The 18,619-nt window shown below is 53.5% G+C and overlaps 8 protein-coding genes across 8 annotated transcripts; 4 read left to right on the top strand and 4 right to left on the bottom strand.

The window, feature by feature from the left end:
- Nucleotides 1-295: 295 nt before the first annotated feature.
- On the top strand, nt 296-2,257 carry GCG54_00000578 (uncharacterized protein; the record flags this gene model as incomplete). Its single annotated transcript, XM_045400714.1, has 1 exon — nt 296-2,257. The coding sequence occupies one exon, from the start codon at nt 296-298 to the stop codon at nt 2,255-2,257; it is 1,962 nt and encodes a 653-aa protein (XP_045263387.1).
- Nucleotides 2,258-2,906: 649 nt separating this feature from the next.
- On the bottom strand, nt 2,907-3,388 carry GCG54_00000577 (Small nuclear ribonucleoprotein Sm D3; the record flags this gene model as incomplete). The annotated part of the gene is made up of 3 exons (XM_045400713.1): nt 2,907-3,145; nt 3,215-3,275; nt 3,341-3,388. The coding sequence occupies 3 exons, from the start codon at nt 3,386-3,388 to the stop codon at nt 2,907-2,909; spliced, it is 348 nt and encodes a 115-aa protein (XP_045263386.1).
- A 1,262-nt stretch (nt 3,389-4,650) lies between these two features.
- Nucleotides 4,651-7,355, top strand: GCG54_00000576 (FAD-dependent monooxygenase asqG; the record flags this gene model as incomplete). Its single annotated transcript, XM_045400712.1, has 6 exons — nt 4,651-4,671; nt 4,777-5,096; nt 5,153-5,424; nt 5,481-5,851; nt 5,909-6,582; nt 6,635-7,355. The coding sequence occupies 6 exons, from the start codon at nt 4,651-4,653 to the stop codon at nt 7,353-7,355; spliced, it is 2,379 nt and encodes a 792-aa protein (XP_045263385.1).
- A 212-nt stretch (nt 7,356-7,567) lies between these two features.
- GCG54_00000575 (uncharacterized protein) lies at nt 7,568-9,039 on the bottom strand (the record flags this gene model as incomplete). Its single annotated transcript, XM_045400711.1, has 2 exons — nt 7,568-8,778; nt 8,835-9,039. 2 exons carry the CDS (start codon nt 9,037-9,039, stop codon nt 7,568-7,570), a joined length of 1,416 nt encoding a protein of 471 aa, XP_045263384.1.
- A 420-nt stretch (nt 9,040-9,459) lies between these two features.
- Nucleotides 9,460-10,881, bottom strand: GCG54_00000574 (putative acid--amine ligase YgiC; the record flags this gene model as incomplete). Its single annotated transcript, XM_045400710.1, has 1 exon — nt 9,460-10,881. The coding sequence occupies one exon, from the start codon at nt 10,879-10,881 to the stop codon at nt 9,460-9,462; it is 1,422 nt and encodes a 473-aa protein (XP_045263383.1).
- A 722-nt stretch (nt 10,882-11,603) lies between these two features.
- Nucleotides 11,604-11,957, bottom strand: GCG54_00000573 (uncharacterized protein; the record flags this gene model as incomplete). Its single annotated transcript, XM_045400709.1, has 1 exon — nt 11,604-11,957. One exon carries the CDS (start codon nt 11,955-11,957, stop codon nt 11,604-11,606), a length of 354 nt encoding a protein of 117 aa, XP_045263382.1.
- A 627-nt stretch (nt 11,958-12,584) lies between these two features.
- Nucleotides 12,585-12,998, top strand: GCG54_00000572 (uncharacterized protein; the record flags this gene model as incomplete). Its single annotated transcript, XM_045400708.1, has 1 exon — nt 12,585-12,998. The coding sequence occupies one exon, from the start codon at nt 12,585-12,587 to the stop codon at nt 12,996-12,998; it is 414 nt and encodes a 137-aa protein (XP_045263381.1).
- A 2,167-nt stretch (nt 12,999-15,165) lies between these two features.
- Nucleotides 15,166-16,949, top strand: GCG54_00000571 (Cytochrome P450 monooxygenase patI; the record flags this gene model as incomplete). Its single annotated transcript, XM_045400707.1, has 6 exons — nt 15,166-15,191; nt 15,246-15,350; nt 15,400-15,684; nt 15,735-15,870; nt 15,917-16,413; nt 16,466-16,949. The coding sequence occupies 6 exons, from the start codon at nt 15,166-15,168 to the stop codon at nt 16,947-16,949; spliced, it is 1,533 nt and encodes a 510-aa protein (XP_045263380.1).
- Between the last annotated feature and the right edge of the window lie 1,670 nt (nt 16,950-18,619).

Genomic DNA, 18,619 nt, shown 5'->3' with positions numbered 1-18,619 from the left:
GGGTGGGCCCCCGTGGCTCCAGGTTCGGTGCTAACAGCAGCAGTTGGCACGTAATTCCCCGAGGTTTTGCCCCCCGTCGATGCGCGTGCAATCGGAGCTTGGGTCGGGAGCCGCTGCTGCGAAGCATTTTTGGAGCTTTGTCCACCACAACTGCACCTTTTTCTGCCCTGGGCCGACCTCACCCGTTTATCCCGGCAGCAACCTCCCAACGCAACCTCTTTTCTGAGGGAAAAGTTGCACCACACAGGCAGGGTAAAGACACATTCACATACCTTTACCCTATGCCTCCCACGAAATGCCACCACGAGTGTCACTGAGGCCAATCGCCGGCCGGGCGGCTTCCCTCGCCGCAGGCAAGCAGCAGCCCTCAGCGCCCGCAGTATGCCTGTTCTGCTCGCTCTCCACAGCTCCTCCGACACCCTCACGACGCACCACCAGTAACACTAGGCGAGGACCCTCGAAGCAGCGCCGGTACTTCCAATCCTCCACCCACGCGATCCACTCCTCGGCAAGCAGCAGCGGCGCCGCCGCACAGAATGCGCGGTCGGAGCTGATCGATGTCCTGCTCGAGCTGCAGAAGCACGCCGTCAACCACGTCAACCTGTCCCGTCTGCAACTCGCGCTGCAGGGCCTGCGCCAGGAACCCGGGCACGAGAACGTGCGCGTCGCGATCCTCGCTCTGGCAGACGGCGCCGGCGCTGAGCCGGGGAAGACGGCAAGGGAGCTCTTGAGGGTGCTGCTCGCGGACCCGCTGGGCGACGAGGCGGAGTGGGAGAGGGCCGTGAAGGGCCATGACACGACGCAGCCGCTTGTCGTGCGGGTCGCCGAGGCCAAGGGCGACGAGGGGAAGGGCACTACGCTGACGATATCCAAGACGAATCTGCTGCACGAGCTAGATGTGTCATCGCCTGCGCTGAATGGGTGCGGGGTGGAGCTGCTGCTGATGGAGGTGAATCCCCTGTCTGCGGCGGCGGCGGCGGCTGGGCAGGCGGCGGCGGTGATGGATGTGGAGCAGGCTGTTTTGGTGCCGACTGTTGATATCCAGTCGAGCTCGGGGCGGTATACCCCTGTGACTACGCCGGTGCACAAGGCTATTGTCGTATCGGAGGGGATCATGGGCGCTGCGGCGGTGGCGGCGTTGCCGTTGGCGGAGTACCGTGATTCCGTCCTCGCGGCGGTCAACCTGCCAAAGTACCCGGTCGAGGAGGGCGAACAACTTGCGTTCCAGCCCATTGACGTGACTGTTGGCAGCAAGGGCCTCGATCGTATCCGTGAGAACATTGCGCACGCGATGGAGTATGAGCGGGCGTGGTACAAGAGTAATGTGCCCGCCATTGTCGAGTGGCTCAAGGCGGGGGTAGAGAACAACGCGGGAGGGGCTACGAAGCCCATTGTCAAGACGCACATCGCCTCTCTACTGCGCAATGCACTGGCGGAGATCGAGGCCGAGCAGGCACGCCTGACGTCTGGACGGCTATCGGCAGAAGTTGCTTCGCCCAAGTTGGCGGTTATGAACGAGCGTCTGGCAGAGTGGTCACAATTCGCGCACGAGGAGCTGCAGCAGCAGCTCGACCTCGCGTTCGCAGGGGCAAGGTGGCGCAAGCTGGGCTGGTGGAAGCTCTTCTGGCGGGTAGACGACGTCGGAGTCCTCACTTCCGACATGCTCAACCAGCGCTTCCTCCCTGGCGCCGAGCGCGAACTCGTCTTCCTCGCTGGCCGCATCGCCGAGTCCGGCGTCGTGCCCGCCCTCGAGGCGCCCACATACACCCAACCAACATCCGAACTGCAACCGCAGCCGGAAACCAAGACAATCACGAAAATCACAAGCCGCACGCCAAAGTGGCCAACGCATATCTCCTTCACCCGCCGCTACCTCCACGAGGAGACCGTTCCCGCACTGCAGGCCCTCGCGCAGAAGCTCGTGCTGCAGGCGTCGAGCACCTCGGCGCTGACGGGCGCGCTCGCAGGTCTGCTCTACGTGTCGCAGTATGCAGGGTCGATCTACGAGGCGGGCGCCGTGGCGGCGCTCGGCATCATGTGGAGCCTGCGCAACCTCCAGAAGAAGTGGGAGACGGCGCGGACCTACTGGGAGGGCGAGGTGCGCGAGGAGGGCCGCAAGGCGGTTAGGGCGGTCGAGCAGAGCGTTGTCGAGTCGCTGGACACGCCGAGGGATACGCCGATCGAGGGCGAGGAGGAGCTGCGCAAGGCCAAGGAGCTGGTGGAGAAGGCCGAGGACGCGCTGAAGCGTCTCGAGTAAGGAATGGCTCTTGGTTTTGCGATCACGTTGTACCATCATCTGTATAATGTATAAAACACAAAAGTCACCATAGACAAATCACAACAAAAGCTCATCCAAATTTCATGACACGACTATGCTCCAACACGGTTAGGATTGAGCCTCTTTTGGAGGATCGGCAAGAGTGTTACCTCTTTTTGGCATTGATATTCCGGCATTGACTCTCTCATCTTAGCTGGTCTGTCAGCGGATTTTGTAGCTTGGAGTTTCGACAACGGCTCAAGAGAGTGAGGCCTACCCTAGCAAACCGCTGTATCCCTCTTCTAGAAAGCATATGGTTGAATGGTATCGTTACTTCTCCTGACGTCATCCCCTATATAATCACTCTTGCGTAGCCCCTTATTCAGAACCCAGAAACCGTAAAACGCCGTGGACTTTTTTCTCTTCGAGATTGGTGTGTTGGAGTTCCGCCCGCTTTTCCTTAGCTCAGACTGCCTCGCCTTGCCTCTTGTCGAATCAAGCGTGGTTCGGTACGCGTGTTTTCATGTGCGTTGAGTAGGAGCGCCATCGGCAGCGCCAGATCGTCGCTGGATCCCTCGAACATGTCTACCGCTAGAATCCTGCAATATAGCCACCAGGAAGTCCGTCAAACCCAAAAAGGTTCTCCTTTTTACCTGCCTCCACGACCACTAGCGCGGGCCCTGCTGACGGTTGCGCGACCACGGGCCATGCCGACACCGCGGCCGCGGACGTTGCGGGAGCGGAACATGGGTGCGTTGCGGAGCATGTCGGGGACGATGAAGAAGCGGACGTGGGAGCCGCGGATGTAGACCTGGTCGAGATGGGAGACGCGGCCGTCGCGGGCGGTGACGGTGATGTCCTTGAGCTGGACGTTCATGTTGTCCTCGGCTGGAGTGCGGTGGGATGTTAGCATTTGGGTCCTGCACATGGAGGATGGTATGATGGGGGAGGAATTACCTTCCAGGAGCTTGCCGCGGTAGGTCTGGCCCGAGGTGATTTCGAGGGTGACGATGTGGCCCTGTTCCGCGCGCTGGGTTAGCTATGCAGTTCCCTCTTTCTGTGGGGGTAAGGGAAGCAATATACCTGAGCCTCGTTGAGGAGCTTGATGGGGATGCCGATTGTGGAAGTCATTGTTGCGGTCGGGAGAGGGGTGAAGCTGTTGTGGGGGTTGGTGGATTGGGAGGTCGGCTAGGCAGCTTGTCGCGATCGCGCGGGTGTTTGGTGGTGGAAGGATAAAATGTGAGGCCCGCGGTTTGGGGGATAGCTGGCGTCTTGGTTTTTCCGTGCCGGCGATTTGGCCTCACCTTGGCTCACCGAGGTGTGTGATCTGGAGGGTGCGCTTGGGGGCGGTGGGGTTTCGGTGTGGGGTCAAATGGAAGCCACCCTTTGAGCTGCCCGAACCTGGCGAGCCACAAGCAGCCAGAACTGGCAACATATTATTTTACGTTCTGAAGTGATGTAGCAAGTTGTCGCTCTTGACTACTTCTTTTCATCTTTAAATCAACCATTGGATAAGAAGGACACATCTGACCATTGCCCACGTCAGCTTGTCAGCATGTCGACACCAACAGCAAAGCCACCAAGGCGTGTTCTTACACCTAGATGCACCACTGTTCGGGACAAAATAATGCCCGAGATATCAGAGTTCAAACTGTATCGCTGACGCGTCTTGCGATCTCGCTGGCTATGGACTGCGCTGATAAGGCAATAGCTCGGTGGGCAGCATTTACCGGGAGTACAATTCCCGAATTCGAACCAGTCAACATCATAAAGGAAGAACACGGCGATAGTCCATGCGTGCAGTCAAATTAGATGAGTCAGCGGAAATGCGGTCCTTTGGATATCATGAGCGGCATATCGAAACGGCTATCAGATAATGAATCATGCCAAAGTTTGCAGCGGTTCCCTCTGAATACGCGGGGAACACCAACCGACCGGACGAACAAAGCCACAACAGAATCCGTGATCGGCAGACTTTGGCGTGTCAAAATCCAAGGGAACGGTCGGCGGTCGGCAGTCCAGCCCGCCGTGCTACGCCCAAGCCACACACCAAAAACACGGTCGAATAAGGGGCCACGGCGCAGGCCTAGCTTCGGGATTTTCTGTGGGCTCGACCTCGGGTCCGATTTCCAGGATGGGAATCCTCATACTACCGAGCCCCTGTCACCGGGCCCAGCTGGAGTAAATCCCGACGAACACGGCAACTCCAGTAGGATTCAGCTGTTTGTCTGGTTTGTTTGACGGAGGTGGATGCCGCACCGTCTCATATGCTGGCGTCTGCCGGTACATGGGACCAGGCTTCGGCTCGGGTGTCATTTAGGACCCGATTCCACCGTACGGACGGACAACCCACGCCAACCGATTCCAGACATAGGGGATCTGCCGCTGTTAAGATGGGAATCGTATTAAAAGAGGTGACCGTCTGAAGTTGTTTGCTTTCGAGTTGGTAGGAATTAGTTTTCTAGAAAACAACAATCACTTGACATTACACCATTTCATCTTCATCTTATTTTGCATAGCGATTATCATTCGAGAAATTCAACATGGGCTTCAAGGTCATCATCGCTGGAGGCAGTGTCTCTGGACTGTCTCTGGCGAACATGCTGGAAAAGCTCAACATTGACTACGTCCTCCTCGAAGCTTACCCCCAGATCGCGCCCCAGGTCGGTGCAAGTATCGGATTGCTGTCTAACGGCTTCCGTATCCTCGACCAGTTTGGCTGTTACGAGCCTATCCGCGACATTGCGGGAGACTTTTACCTGAAGGCTAGTATTCGCGGATCTGATGGCAGGGTAAAATCAGAAAACTCGCGTGCCTCAACTCACCACTTGGAAAACCGGTATGTTTGATCCGACAACACGGCACAAAGCATGATCAGCACTAACAACATTTCAGGCTCGGATACCCCTCCATCTTCATTGATAGGCAGATCCTTCTCCAGGTCCTCTACGACAACCTGCAGCACAAGGAGAAGGTCCTCACGAAGAAGAGGGTCTCTCGGGTCGACCTCGTCAAGGGCGGCGTCCAAGTTCACACCGACGACGGATCCGTCTATGAGGGAGACATTATTGTTGGCGCAGATGGAATCCACAGCGCCGTAAGAGAGGAGATGTGGCGCATTGGAAAGGAAGAGACGCCAGGATACTTTCCCGAAGACGAGCAGTCCAGTAAGTCACCTAGAGTGTTGCAGTGCTTGCATTTCCCCTTATTTACTCGTTTGCAGGAGTTCCTGTCGACACAAAGTGCATCTTTGGCATTTCCAAGCGCCCCACAGATCTGCCGCCGTACACACAACAAATGGTACACCAAGGAGGCCGAAGCTACCTAATTGTGCACGCGCCCGGCAACAGGACCTATTGGTTCTTGTTCAAGGGCACCGGCAAGACTATTTACGGCAAGGATATTCCTCGATACTCTGAGGATGACAAGGAGAAGTTGGCGAGTGAGCACAAGGACGACAAGGTCTACGATGACTTGACCTTCGGTGCCATCTACAAGAACCGCATCATGTCGACCCTGGTACCTCTCGAGGAGTACGTGTTTGAGAAGTGGCATTACAAGAGGATCATCACCATCGGCGATGCAAGCCACAAGGTGGGTGGCATTCGAAATCCTGTCCATTCAAGCAAGACCTAGACTAACGAGTTCAAGATCGACCCCATCTCCGGTCAAGGCGGCAACGGCGCCATCGAAGCCGCAGCCCTCCTCATCAACGCCCTGACCGACATGCTCGAGAAGAACCCCAAGAATCCCACTGAGGAGGACATCAGCAACGCCTTCGCCTACGTCCACGAGAAGCGCCATGCGAGAGCCAAGGCCTTAGTCGCCAGCGCCCACAACCTCCAGATGATCCTGACCGGCAGATCACCCCTTTCCACCATCGTCGTCAATGTGCTCATGCCGATCCTCGGTGAGGAAAGCTTCCTCAAGACCATTACCCCTATCGCCACAGCCAGCCACCACATTGAGAGACTCCCTCTTCCCAAGCGACCCCGTCTCATACCTTACAACGACGAGCTCCCTGCCAGACCTATCGAGAGCAAGGCAACCTGGGCGCCTTTCATTCTGTCTGCGGGAGTCCTGGGTGCCTTGGTGTACCAAACAGCGTCGCCGGCACACTTCGCCAACGTCGCTCGCTCATTCCAGGCCCTTCCAGCTCTACTGAATGGTGCAGCAAGCAACTCTAGTCTGGTTGCCTCCTTCGCAGCACCTGTGACTGAGAACACGGCGCAGACTATCCAGCTCCGAGCCAACCTCCTTTCTGCTCTCACGATGTGGTTCGTAGAAGGTAGCCGCGTTGGTAACAAGATTGCCGTTCTGTCTTGGTATGTACTTTTCATCAGCATATAGCCATCATATTACTAACAAAGACTGCAGGCCCGCAACCGCTGTCGCCGCGTACACCATCCTCGGCCCCAAGGCCGTCATGCCTGCGTTCAGCTTGGCAACGCTTCTCTTGGGCGCCAACAACATCCCCGGCCGCCACGTTCCCACCAACATCGCCAAGTCAATCCTACCCGCCGTTGTCACAGGCTACGGTATCCCCATGGTCCTGGCATCTCTGCCCATTCAGAACCCCCAACTTCGTCAAGCTGCCAACGTCGTCGCTACCGCGGCCCCTCTTCTCAGCGCGGCTCTCCTTAAACTAATCCCCAACGCGATCAAGACAGTCAAGAACCTCATCAACCCGCCTAAGTCTGACGTCGAGGTCAAGGAGGAAGAGACAGAGGAGTTCCTCGACATGTACCAGAAGAAGGACGTGGCGCCCCTCAAGTCCACCTATGCCTTCACTGCGGGTGTCTGTGCCGTTGCTCACGTTGTTGGTGCCATCTACACTAACTTCGAGACCCCTTCCGCAGTTGGAGCTGCAGGTCTGCTCACTGGTAGCAGCGCTTTGTTTGGTCTGGCCTCTGTCACCTTGTCCTCTTACTTGACCTGGGACTTGAGGACACAGGGATACCTGACCAACAAGCAAACCCTAGCCGCGGGTCTGGCTAACCTTGCTGGCAACGTCTTGCTCGGCCCCGGAGCTGCCTTCTCTGGCTTCTTTTACTGGCGCGAGCATGTCATTTCTCGCCTAGGCGACACATTTCCTTGAGTAATTCAGCATAAGCATAGACACGTAGAAGCGTTGATGTTCTCTCATCATGGGTCTCATCTCTTTTGTTTGTAGCGTGGGCTTAGACTAAACCGTCCCTTCATATCATAGAATGTGGTCTGTATCTTGCAATGGGTGTTTAAGATTGTAGAGAATATTCATACACATTAGAACCTTCCAATTACATGTTTCGTGGCCACTTGTGAGCATACTCAAATTCTCACCCTATAGTCAAACCATGACTGGACCAATAAAGATCTAGAAGCAAGGATGCAACCGCCCGCCATGCAGAGAACTCCGACGTATAAGCCAGCGAGTGCCATGCCGCCGATGCTTTCCAAGATCTGACCTCCGATTGGAACTGTAATCAAGAGAGCAAAGCTGACAGTGAAATTCATACTCCTAAAACATCGACCGTAGTCCTTGGTCTGGCACGTCTTGCCCATGCATGCGGGAATCAGGGACGAGAACACCCCCGAGCTGAAGCCCCACAGAACCGCAAACACGTAGAGGGCCTGGATATGCGTGGTGCCAAATGGGAGTATCGTGACTGCAACACACACGATGGTGAGGCATGTGCTGGTGAACAGAACGTTGTAGTGCCCGAGCTTGTCGCCCAGGAATCCGGCCCCGATTCTGCTGATACAGCCACAGCCGTTGACAATGGCTACAATGTTGTACCCTGTGTCCGCGGGATACCCGGCCCAGTTTGCCAGTGTGGGAAAGATGCCTGAGATGCCGAAGATGACGAACTCGAGGAGGAAGAAGGCCGCCGCGATGAGTGAAAAAGCGGGGACGCGAAAGGCGGCGAAGTTAATGGTCGCGCTTGCGGCGCGGTGTCTTGGTGCGGAGGCAGCAGACTCCGTAGACGGTTGTGAGGGGACAACGAGTTGCGTGGGATGGTGGGTTCGTAAGAGCTTTGCAAAGGGGATGAAGCATAGCGTCCCTGGAATCATGACGCCTGCGATGGTGAAGCCCACGAACCGCATCGACCAGGCCCAGCCCCATTTGGGAAATAGCTCTCGCAGAAGAAATGGGAAGACCACGCCACCGAGCGCAGAGCCGGTGAGCGCTAGACCTATGGCGAGTCCGCGCAGTCTCGTGAATATCTTGCCTACGACCGACACGGCGACCGTCGATGCTAACGCGCCGCCGATGCCGCCGTAGATGCCGAGGCAGAGCATGAACTGCCAGTAATACTTGCATTCGGCCAGGAGGAAGAAGGTTGGAAATGTAAGAGCTGTAGAAAGGGGTGCGAGCACTTCGGTCCCATAACGGTCAACTATGGGCCCTGCTTGGATTCCGAGAAAAAGTGTCAGGGCGGTGTAGAGGCCCGTCACCCAGCCGATGTCGCGAGCCGAGTATTCTGAGAGCTGGTGTTCTTGGAGATAGGCTTGGACTGTGCCGATAGCCTGGGGAAATCCTAAAGTGATGTATTTAAGAGGCTGTTTCTTCGAAGATGGTAGGGATTAGACTCACCATATGATGGTAGCAGGAATATAAACGCTCCCAGAACGCATATCCAAGATGAAATGCTCTTCTCAATGTCTGCCGACCTGGTGTTTCGTAGACTTGGAGCATCTGAAGGAGGTGCTTGTTGACCGCTCTCCAGCTCGAAACTGGTAGACGCAGCTTCGCGCGCCGTTCCGAGGTCGGAGTTGTTCTGGGCGCTTGGCGATGACATTGCCAGCAGAGAGTAGCTTGGCTTCAACCCTTGAGATACACAGAGTTGATCGGATCACTTGAGAATCCGGAACAGAGAAACTCCTCCAGAGACATACACCGGGAGACTTGCGGGTTGAGAGAGTAGTGTTGGAAGAAAGGCGGTCGAGAAACTGAGATGAAAGTGCGGAGATCGGCGGCACTACGGTGTGGGATGCCGACTGTGGAGTCTGGCCGGTCCGGCCCGAGGTGTCCCGCAGTCGGTTCGAGTTCTGGGTCTGTATTGTGGCTCAACCATTGCTACTGTGACGTGTATTCAATCAAAGTGGGCTATAATCTTGGGGACATGAGATATTTAAACTGTTGGTAAATGAGCAGACTGACTGGGACATTCAACTCTATGCGCTATCCTCACCCAATGCTTTCCTTCTTCATATACTATCTACACGTTGATGATCTTCTTTATGTAATCTATTAGCTCATCTCCCTTGTGCTGACCGAATTCATCTTCAAATGTACCAACCCTGAGCTGCGATTCGATCTCGTCTGCATCTGGGACCGGATGTCGCTCGTAATTGACTGGCCCATCCGAGATGGAGTGGGGGATGAACACCGAGGCATTCGTCGTAATGGGCGTTCTGTCTTCGCGGACACCCATGCCCACGCAGTCTCCATCGACAAACCAGAGTCCCAAGACAGGAAAGTTGGACTGGCCCTGCTCATCCTTGAAATCAGGAGGCAGCGCCAGCTCCTGCACCACGTAACCCTCGTATCCGTAGTAGCCCATAGACGCGTCCTGAAGCACCTCCCCGTCGGTTTTAAGCACCACGTCCGCTCCTTCGCGGGAGAAAATCGGCTTCCGCGCATACCTTGTTAGTGTAGCAGGCACCTCATTGTCGAAGTAGGTAGGAAGCAACCACTTGGATCGCGGGTCATCCTTGAAGAGCTCCCAAAGAACAGCAAAGAGTGCTTTGTTGCTCCACACCAGCTTATAAGGCGCCTCGATCCAGATCGTTCCGCCGATGTACTGCCCCGTCGCGTCGCGTTTTCCAATGTTCTCCATGTCCTTGAAACACGCCTCTCCAAACTTCTGCACCACCATGTACTCCCACGGGTACAACTTGAAAATAACGTCAATGTGCTCTCCCTGTTTGTCATAGAAGCGGCCGTCCACTTTGGACAGGCTGATTTCCTCTACCGTAATAGCTTTGGTCTGCCATCCTGCTTGCTGACACGTGTCCATCAGAAGCATCGTGTTTGATGCGTCTTCGCAGGTTGGCTCGCCTTCTCCCACGGCGAAGTGCACGATGGGTTTGAAACCCAGCTGTTCCTCAACGAGGTTCAAATTGCGCTTCCAGCCTTCGATAAGTGACTCGGTAATGTGGTTGAACTGGTCGTTACCGTGACCCGTTTGCTCTAACCAAAGCCACTGGATTGACGCTGCCTCGATCAAGGATGTCGGCGTATCCGCGTTGAATTCGTAAAACTTTGGCACTCGAAGCCGCGGATCAGGATGGTCCAGACCGCCGAAACACACGTCGAAGCGACCGTAGATGCTTCCCCAAGCAGGCTCTCGATCCCACGAGTCGACGATTTGCTTGAGCGTGTACGCGGGAACTGCCATTTTCTCCGTGATAATGTCCTTGTGCTCCACGAGATAGTCTACCGCCTCGCAGCACATCGCGAAGACATCCTTGGATGCGGCCTCCAGCAAGGCCACCTCCTCAGAGGTGAAGGAATAGTAGCGATCATCGGGCCAGTATGGCTCTGTTCCGCCGGGCGTAACAAGGTCGGCGAAGACGAGACCTTGACTTTGCACGAGGCGTGTGGCGTTCGGCCTCTTCTGTACAGGTACACGACGCATGGTTGGTTGTGTTGATGTTGATGATTCTGGTGGAAGCTGATTGACGCTGCCGGTACCTATGAGCTAATTGGGAAGATGTCGGTTCGAAGAGGAAACGGCGGGGAGAGTTGGACTGAAAACTACCGTCCATGCCAAGAATGAATTGAGTAGACTTTGATATCCAGTGGCGCTGCATTCAATGCAAACTCTCTCTCAAACTCGTTGTAACCGAGCATGAGAATCGCCTGCTATTAAATGATGCCAAGAGCTTTTTATGTTGGTTGCAGAGTGGGATGAAGTCGCCTGACTTGTGGCTTTGCTCTTTATCAGGAGACAACGACTCAGTGACATGGCGATCAAACGCAAAATGGCAGCCGGCTCGACCGGCATCATCCTTACACATGCGATGAACCGCGCCCGCTCTTTTTACGGGCAGAGTGGGAATAGCAGTTCGGTTTCGGACCCCGCCGATCTCTGGGCGCTCAATTTTGAGTTCAAAGGTCAGCCTGAGAAGTTTGAAGGCCTGCCGGTAACACCGTTAGGGTCTTGGCGCATTGCACAGAGAGCAGAAGGCCTGCCCTACAGCAAGGATGACTTCATATATCTAAAGCTTCTTTTTTAAGCTTCCAGGAACATGTCACAGAAGCATAGATTTTGGAAAGATTTGGCGAGCCGAGGCACTGCATAGTAGAAGAAAAAGAAGGTCTTAATTTAGAAAAATCTATCGTCCCATGTATTCTAGTTTACCACCCCCACATGTTCTCAATATTGTTGCACCAATCGGTCGGGATTCCACAGAAGTTTTGGTCGGCCTCCGTCGGGGCCTTGACGCACTTGTTCTCTCCGGCCTTGTTGCGGATGCACACGGCCGTGACGGCCTGCGGGTTGGGCCACGCCTGGCGCATCTGGCAATCCGGGTTGAGTGTGATGGTGGTGCCTTTGTCACGAGAGTACCACTGCCAGGCGCCTGGGCAGTAGCCAGTTGAGAATCGGAATCCTGTGATGGCGTCTCCCGTGACAGTCGTGTCTGCGCATAAGCCACCGGCGTGAGCCGAGACGAATAGCGCCGCTGCAGAGACGAAGGAGGAAAAGTGCATCTGGCGTCATGTTAGCAATCAAGGTTCTTGCTCACGTGGGAATGGTGGCTGATGACTCACATTGGAGAGGTTGTAGCGCAGTAAGGACAGTTGGAGCGAGTGTGGTTGAGTTGGTGAAGTGTTTGAAAAAGAGCGTGGAAGTTGCCCAGAAATGTGGTCTCCGCCCGGGTCACTTTAAGTCTAAGTATTTATGTCAGGAGAGACCGAAAGTTCGTCCCATGGGGAAGAATAACGAGTGAGCTTCTTCCGACTGAGATCTAGAATGCCAAGAAACGTGGAATTGCGCTTCTATTAAACACTGCCCCCGAAGGTTCCGTGCGTGAGTCGCGTGAATAATATAATTGAGGTATCTGCAGAACCTTATTAATAGGTGCTTAATTGGTGCTTAACATGAGGGATATGCGTGATCGACAGAGAAATAACACATCGAGTCAGGCGTTCCCGAGGGCCTCGCAAGGCGGCGGGAACGCAAGGCCCCCAGGGTGCATTGGACTTCAAGAACATAAATGTGGACTTTGCCCACGACATATCTTGCAGGTGTCTTTGTTTGGACGACCAACACCCATTCTCTAAAGTATCAAACACGGTCTTTACCAACCACACTCTTTTGAATTCCTTCTCTCAATCATGACGAGAGAACACATTCCTTTGCCTGGCTTGCGAGTCATGGCGACCGCCTTCTTCCTCGCCCGCATGGCCGAGGGCGCCGAGACTTACAAGAACTACTGTGCCGACCTGGACAACAAAGTCGTAGACTACAAGAACTGCGACGGCAAACAACCCGCAAGCACATTCTTCATGTTCGCCAGTGACGACCAAAACATTCCTCTTGGCACCGTCGTCGACCCTATGCACGTAGATCTCTTTGACAGCTCCGACCCCGTCGAGCGCCAAAATATCCTCCTTCCACTGGAAATCGAAAGCGGTGGATTTGGAAAGCGCCAAGATTGCGGCACCACAGGAGGTGGTGGTGGTAGCACCGGTGGCGGTGGCCGCGGCGGCACGGTCATTGTCGGTGGCGGTGTCATCGTTGGTGGCTAAGACAACTACGGGCGACTGTAGTGGGAGGTTATGAGAGATGTTGGAGTTTGGACAAGGCGCGAATAGCTAGAGCGCGTCTCAAAGGCACTCAGAGGAAGACAATTTGGCGTGCAGAACGTGGGAGAAGGTTGCGGTGGAATGACCATGAAGGAAGTAGCGCAATTAGTTACAACCCGGAGGAGAGCAATAGGGTTGGACATCGACTCTCTCAATTCAAAACATTAACGATCTTTAACAAATATTTTACCTGTGGTTCTCCACGCGAATCAGCCAACCAAGGAAGTTGATGAGCAGGCTCGAATTTCAACTGCTTGATGCTGCAGATGGCCTTTACTTTTCTGTCTGTTACTGTAGTTACTTCCTTCAACGTGACGCTGAGTCAGGTTGCTGACACCGAAGAGCTACCAAAGCTCGAATAATTGGCAATGTTGTTGTGAAGGGTTTATCAACCTCGTCATCAGTTCGAGTGTGAGATGCAGGGTGATGAAGCTCAGTACTTCTGGCAACTTCGGCGCAACTTGGCGATGCCGTTGCCGTCCATCGCGGGTAGACCGGCGTTTTGGGCAATTCCGTCCGCACTTACAAAATTGCCGCTTTGATTAGAATCCAGTTGCAAAAAGCTTGTTCCCGCGTCATCCCCGACGGCACCGGAAATTTCGAGGCCAATATGAACGACAAGGGTAATGCAACTTGCCAGAAGCTTTTACATGGAGCAATACTCGTGCCGTCATGTCATAAGTCCCAAATGTCAGGCATCGCGTGTTCTATATGCGACCATGAATCGTTGAAAACCCCGAGGCCCTAATTCCGAGCCCTCATCTGAACGAGATAGTCAGAGTTCTTCTAACGAACCCAGTACCCAGAAGGCGCTGTGAATACTTTCTAGACCATCAATCTAGTCTAACACAAGTTCAGAGTTGGTTATCAACCTTTCATTCCGAGGACGCATTTCCAGGCGCGCGTGCATTGTTTTCTTCTTCACATATGTTAATCATAGATGAAGCCGTGCTTGAAGAGACGAAAGCTGGCACGATTACACCTCATGTGTAATCGCGATCTGAATGCCTTGGTGGGCAAGTTCAGGGGATATTCCGCCCAGCGGGATGCTCCGCCGCCAGCTTCTCATAGGAATTGACATGGACCTGGCGAAGAGTCGCATCAGAAAGTCTCAAAATAACCCTCAGGCATGCGCCAAGACATTTGAGGCATTGATTACTGATCTCTCGTTGCTCTCGCAGGAAATTCACTTTAGTTGATCCCGGACCCATCTCCAGTATGCGATTCAACACCGCGACATGCAAGTAATAACAGCCATAGAGATACGGTACGATTTATATGGCGGGCTGACATCAGCGAGAAGATCTCATCGAGCCGAGATTCGGCGCCATCCTTCTCCGAGCTCGCTGAGTCGCATCGTGTGAAATACCTTGGACTAGGCAGAAGGAGCTGATTGTAATCCCTGTGCGGGGATTGGCCCCCAGAGGAAGCGGCACAATTGCACTGCCTTGGGGCTTCGGTGTGCAGATAAGCACTTAACGTCACAGGCGATAAAGATCCCAATAAGACGGCTTCATGTCAGCAACCAACAAACCAATCGGCTGTGTGCAAGATGGGCTTTCCTCCATTGGCCCCTGAGGCCAAGAAGGCTGAGCATGTTTGCTGCCTGGTGGACATCGATCGGAAAATCCCCCGAAGATCTACTTTCGGTGTAGGGCGTATTACAGGTGACGATATTCTAGGTTGTAATCAGCCCTACGGGAAGAAATGTTGACTGACATGTTGCGCTAACATGCGTGATTCAGTGGCTGGCTGAAAAGTGGATCGTTTGCACCGCATCATTTGCCTACTTCTGGTATGGCACCATGATGAACCCCGGAAAGCTGATTAGGCACCCAAGACACCATTCTCAGTGGCTAGGCAATGATGCAGGACGAGAAAGCCGTGCCTCTGGCGGCTGTACTAAACAGGCAAACGATGACTATGTTGGTGGGGGTACACAAGGCGATGCTACCTCGGCACATGGAGCTTCCTGGTGTAAATAGCGTGGCCTGCCTCACTGGCCAGTACATTTTTTCTGGATCGTCCACAGCCAGCCAAATTTTCATTCTTCTAGACCTCATCCATACGATTCCATTGATACAACTGTTGTGTGAGGTCTGTCAAAACCATGGCTTTCATCGAATTGATCGTCGGGTTGGCGACATCACGTCTAATTTGGGTGATCCCGACCATCTATATTTTGTTCAGACTCCGCAATTTTGGTCGCCGAGATAAATTCTTGCCTCCCGGGCCGCCCACCGTCCCGATTCTCGGAAATGCACACTTGATGCCGCGGAAGAATTTCTATGCAAAGTTGGAATAATCGAACGAATCATGTTTTTAGGTGACTAATTGGATTTAGACTCAAAGAATGGGCCGACGAATATGGCTCAGTCTACTCACTAAAGGTCGGACGCACGACTATGATCGTCCTTAATGATAGACAGGCTATCCACGAACTGTTGAATCAGCAGGGGGCGCTCTACAATGATAGACCTCGAGACCAACAGGTTTTGGCCTCAACAAGAGATGAGAACCCTGCTCTCATGCATGAGGGCCCCGAGTGGAGAGCTGAGAGGAAGCTCATCGCTCAGTACTACTCGCCCAAGAATCTTGACAGCGAATTAAAAAGCATTCAAGAGGCAGAGTAGGTAAAAAGTTCAACCACACTTAAGTTTATACTGACGGAGAACCAAGGGTCTGTCAAATGTTGCATGATTTGCTTGAGAAGCCAGAGAGTTTCAAAACACATGTGCAGCGAACGACAGCCTCGATTGGCACTGTCACTCTGTACGGGCAACATGCGCACAATTTTGAAAGTTTCTGGGCTCATGTAAGTCAAGTTCACTAGCCATTTGGACCGGTGCTGATATTTCAAGGCTGTCTATATTGCAATGTTGGCAATCTCAAAGGCTGTTGAGCCTGGAACTTACCTCCCAGTTGATCAGTTCCCCATCCTGAACCTCGTCCCCGACCGCTGGAATAAGCCTAAGCTTCGGGGAATGGAGTATTACAAGACAATCACTGGTATTTGGACCGAAGCGTACGATCGCGTGGAAGCCAGACGTGCAAAGGGCGACAAGCGTGAATCACTGATTGACAGACTACTCAACGAAGACATCAAGTCCGATGCGCCGCTTTCACATACGCAGTTCAACAACTTCGTTGGAGGCACACAGATGGGCGCGGCTGACACGACGGCTACACAAATTCTTACGAACATCCTCTTCCTGGCGAAGAATCCAGAATTTCAAGAAAAGGCCCGCGTTGAGCTTGATGCGTTGTGCGGGACCGATCGTCTTCCTCAATGGGAAGACTTCAATGACCTGCCATATATCAACTGCATCATCAAAGAGGCCCTACGAATCAGACCAGTGTAAGTTCGCCTGAAGCCCAAGTAAGCATTGCGTTAGACTAAATTCTCCAAGTGTTCCAACTGGCGTACCCCATCTCGCCAAGCAAGACGCCTGGTACAAGGGCATGTTGATCCCAAAGGGCAGCGTCGTGATGATCCCGCCGAGCGCTCTCAATCACGACAGCAAACACTTTGACGATCCTGAGGCCTACAACCCGGACCGCTATCTTGCTTCGGCCTCGAAATTAGCTTCCGAGCTCGCCGCATCGCCGGCGTACGATGAGCGCGACCACTACACCTATGGTGCTGGGCGGCGCATGTGCCCCGGTATCCACATGGCCGAGCGGACTCAGTGGCGAAGTGTCGCTCAGATGCTCTGGGCTTTCAAGATTGAGAAGGATGGCGTGCTGGATACGAGTTATGAGTTCTACGAAGAAGGCTTCGTGCATGCGACGAAAGATTTTAAAGTTCGCTTTATCCCACGGAGTAAGAGGCATGCTGAGGTTATACGGGAGAAGTACGTTGAGACTCAAGAGTTTCTCAAGCAGTGGGACTAGGTGCGCTCGAAGACAGTACCGTTAACTCTTGTATTTTATTGTTTAAAAGAGCGTAAGAGTCAATAATGTAGCCAGAGGGGCCTTTTCCGTGGCCATGTCACTGCGTTATGATCGAATTTGAGACCCTTCTCGTCGGGAGTAGCCAATCCGGACGCTGCAGTTGCATCTTGGAGAGTCATGTGATGTAGTGCTGCATACGCCAGACATTTCGGTTCGTTTATACAGGAGTTCAGTACTCGGTGGGCAGAGTGAAATTGAAGTATTCAACCTATGTGGCATGTCAATCGGTGGCAGGCGGTACAGAGCGAATGGAACATTCGTTCACCAGCAAAGATTCCATTCGTACTGTATCGCGACTATCGGAGAACCTGGGTACAACAATAACTGCCCCCAATTTGGATCAACGTCTTGCCACATGCATCCTGTCACTCAGCTAATTCAAAACTTGTGTATTCGACCCCAATCCCACGAAAGTCATCCTCAATCCCAGACACACCGTGATGCGTTGCTCCTTGTCTGGATCCGAACGACACTTTCTTCAGCAACGGGATTTCCGAATGTCGTTCCGTGAATCTCAGAAGCTGATCTCGCATGCTTTTCACAGCATGCGTGGAGACATCGAGAAACCAGGAAATTCTTCTAAGGAGGCAGAAACTCTCGATGCCTCTTGGCAACATGTCGGTCAGCCATCCAACTGGCTCAAATGAGGATGTGTCAAGACTCAACATCTTCAACTTTTCGAATCCAGTCAGGTTGAGAGTGAGACTAGAAAGGTTATTACTCTGGGACAAAGAAAATCCCATATGTACAGTGAGCTCTTCTAACGTTGACTTGTGCGCTGCCAGAGCGTCCTGAATTCCTGGCACTGTCGTTCTCGGCTCCGCCTCGAACTGAAACGTGAAATGTCGCATTTTGAAGAGGAAGAACTCACCTGACAGAGCTTCCGTTTTGGGCTCGTATTTGAAGCTCAGAAGAGGCCCACACAACAATAGGAGTTCTCTCAAAGAACAGTTGTTTATGCTCATGGAGTTCAAGTCTAGCCGTCGAAGGTTTCTCAGACGTAGGTGTCTGAGTCTAAAGTTGCCTAGTTCGGTCCTTCGTTCCAGCCGTACGCTAGTAAAGTCTAATTCTTGAAGGTTTGGCGCCCAAGAACATATGAAGGGGAGAAGAATGCTGTCATCCGCGCAAGAGACTTGGCGTAACTTTGGCAAATAAGCACACAAATCCGTCCGAGCCAAAATCTTTGCGTCGCTCGAATAAGTGCCTTTGTGTACGTGACCTGGCGTACAAATAGCAAGTTTCTCTAGCTCTACCGTTCTCAAGAGGATGTGCATCAGTGCAAAGAGAAACAATTCTGTCAGAATAGATGCAGTAGTTGATGCCACACCCCAAGGGATGCGAAGTTGGCAGTCGGGCATCCCGGCCAGGACGTACACCTCCCAAAGCATGTTGGGATCGGGTTTCGTGATGGGCCGTCTTATGTTGTTCCATTCCCACTTTAACGCGATGCTTTTGACGTGGTACGACAGGTCTGGTCGTGAAATAATCGTGCGAAGGAAAAGGAATGGCTTGACGATTGCCTCATTGTCTTGTCCAGTTATGTCGAACGTGCTGAACCTGCGGTACATGATGGGAGTTATCAGGTCGTTGAATCTTTTGCTGACACGGCA

The sequence above is a fragment of the Colletotrichum gloeosporioides genome, assembly GCF_011800055.1.
Source record: "Colletotrichum gloeosporioides strain Lc1 chromosome Unknown consensus_50, whole genome shotgun sequence".
Taxonomy (NCBI): domain Eukaryota; kingdom Fungi; phylum Ascomycota; class Sordariomycetes; order Glomerellales; family Glomerellaceae; genus Colletotrichum; species Colletotrichum gloeosporioides.
The sequence above is the reverse complement of the archived record's forward strand: the minus strand, read 5'-3'. Positions and strand labels throughout refer to the sequence as shown.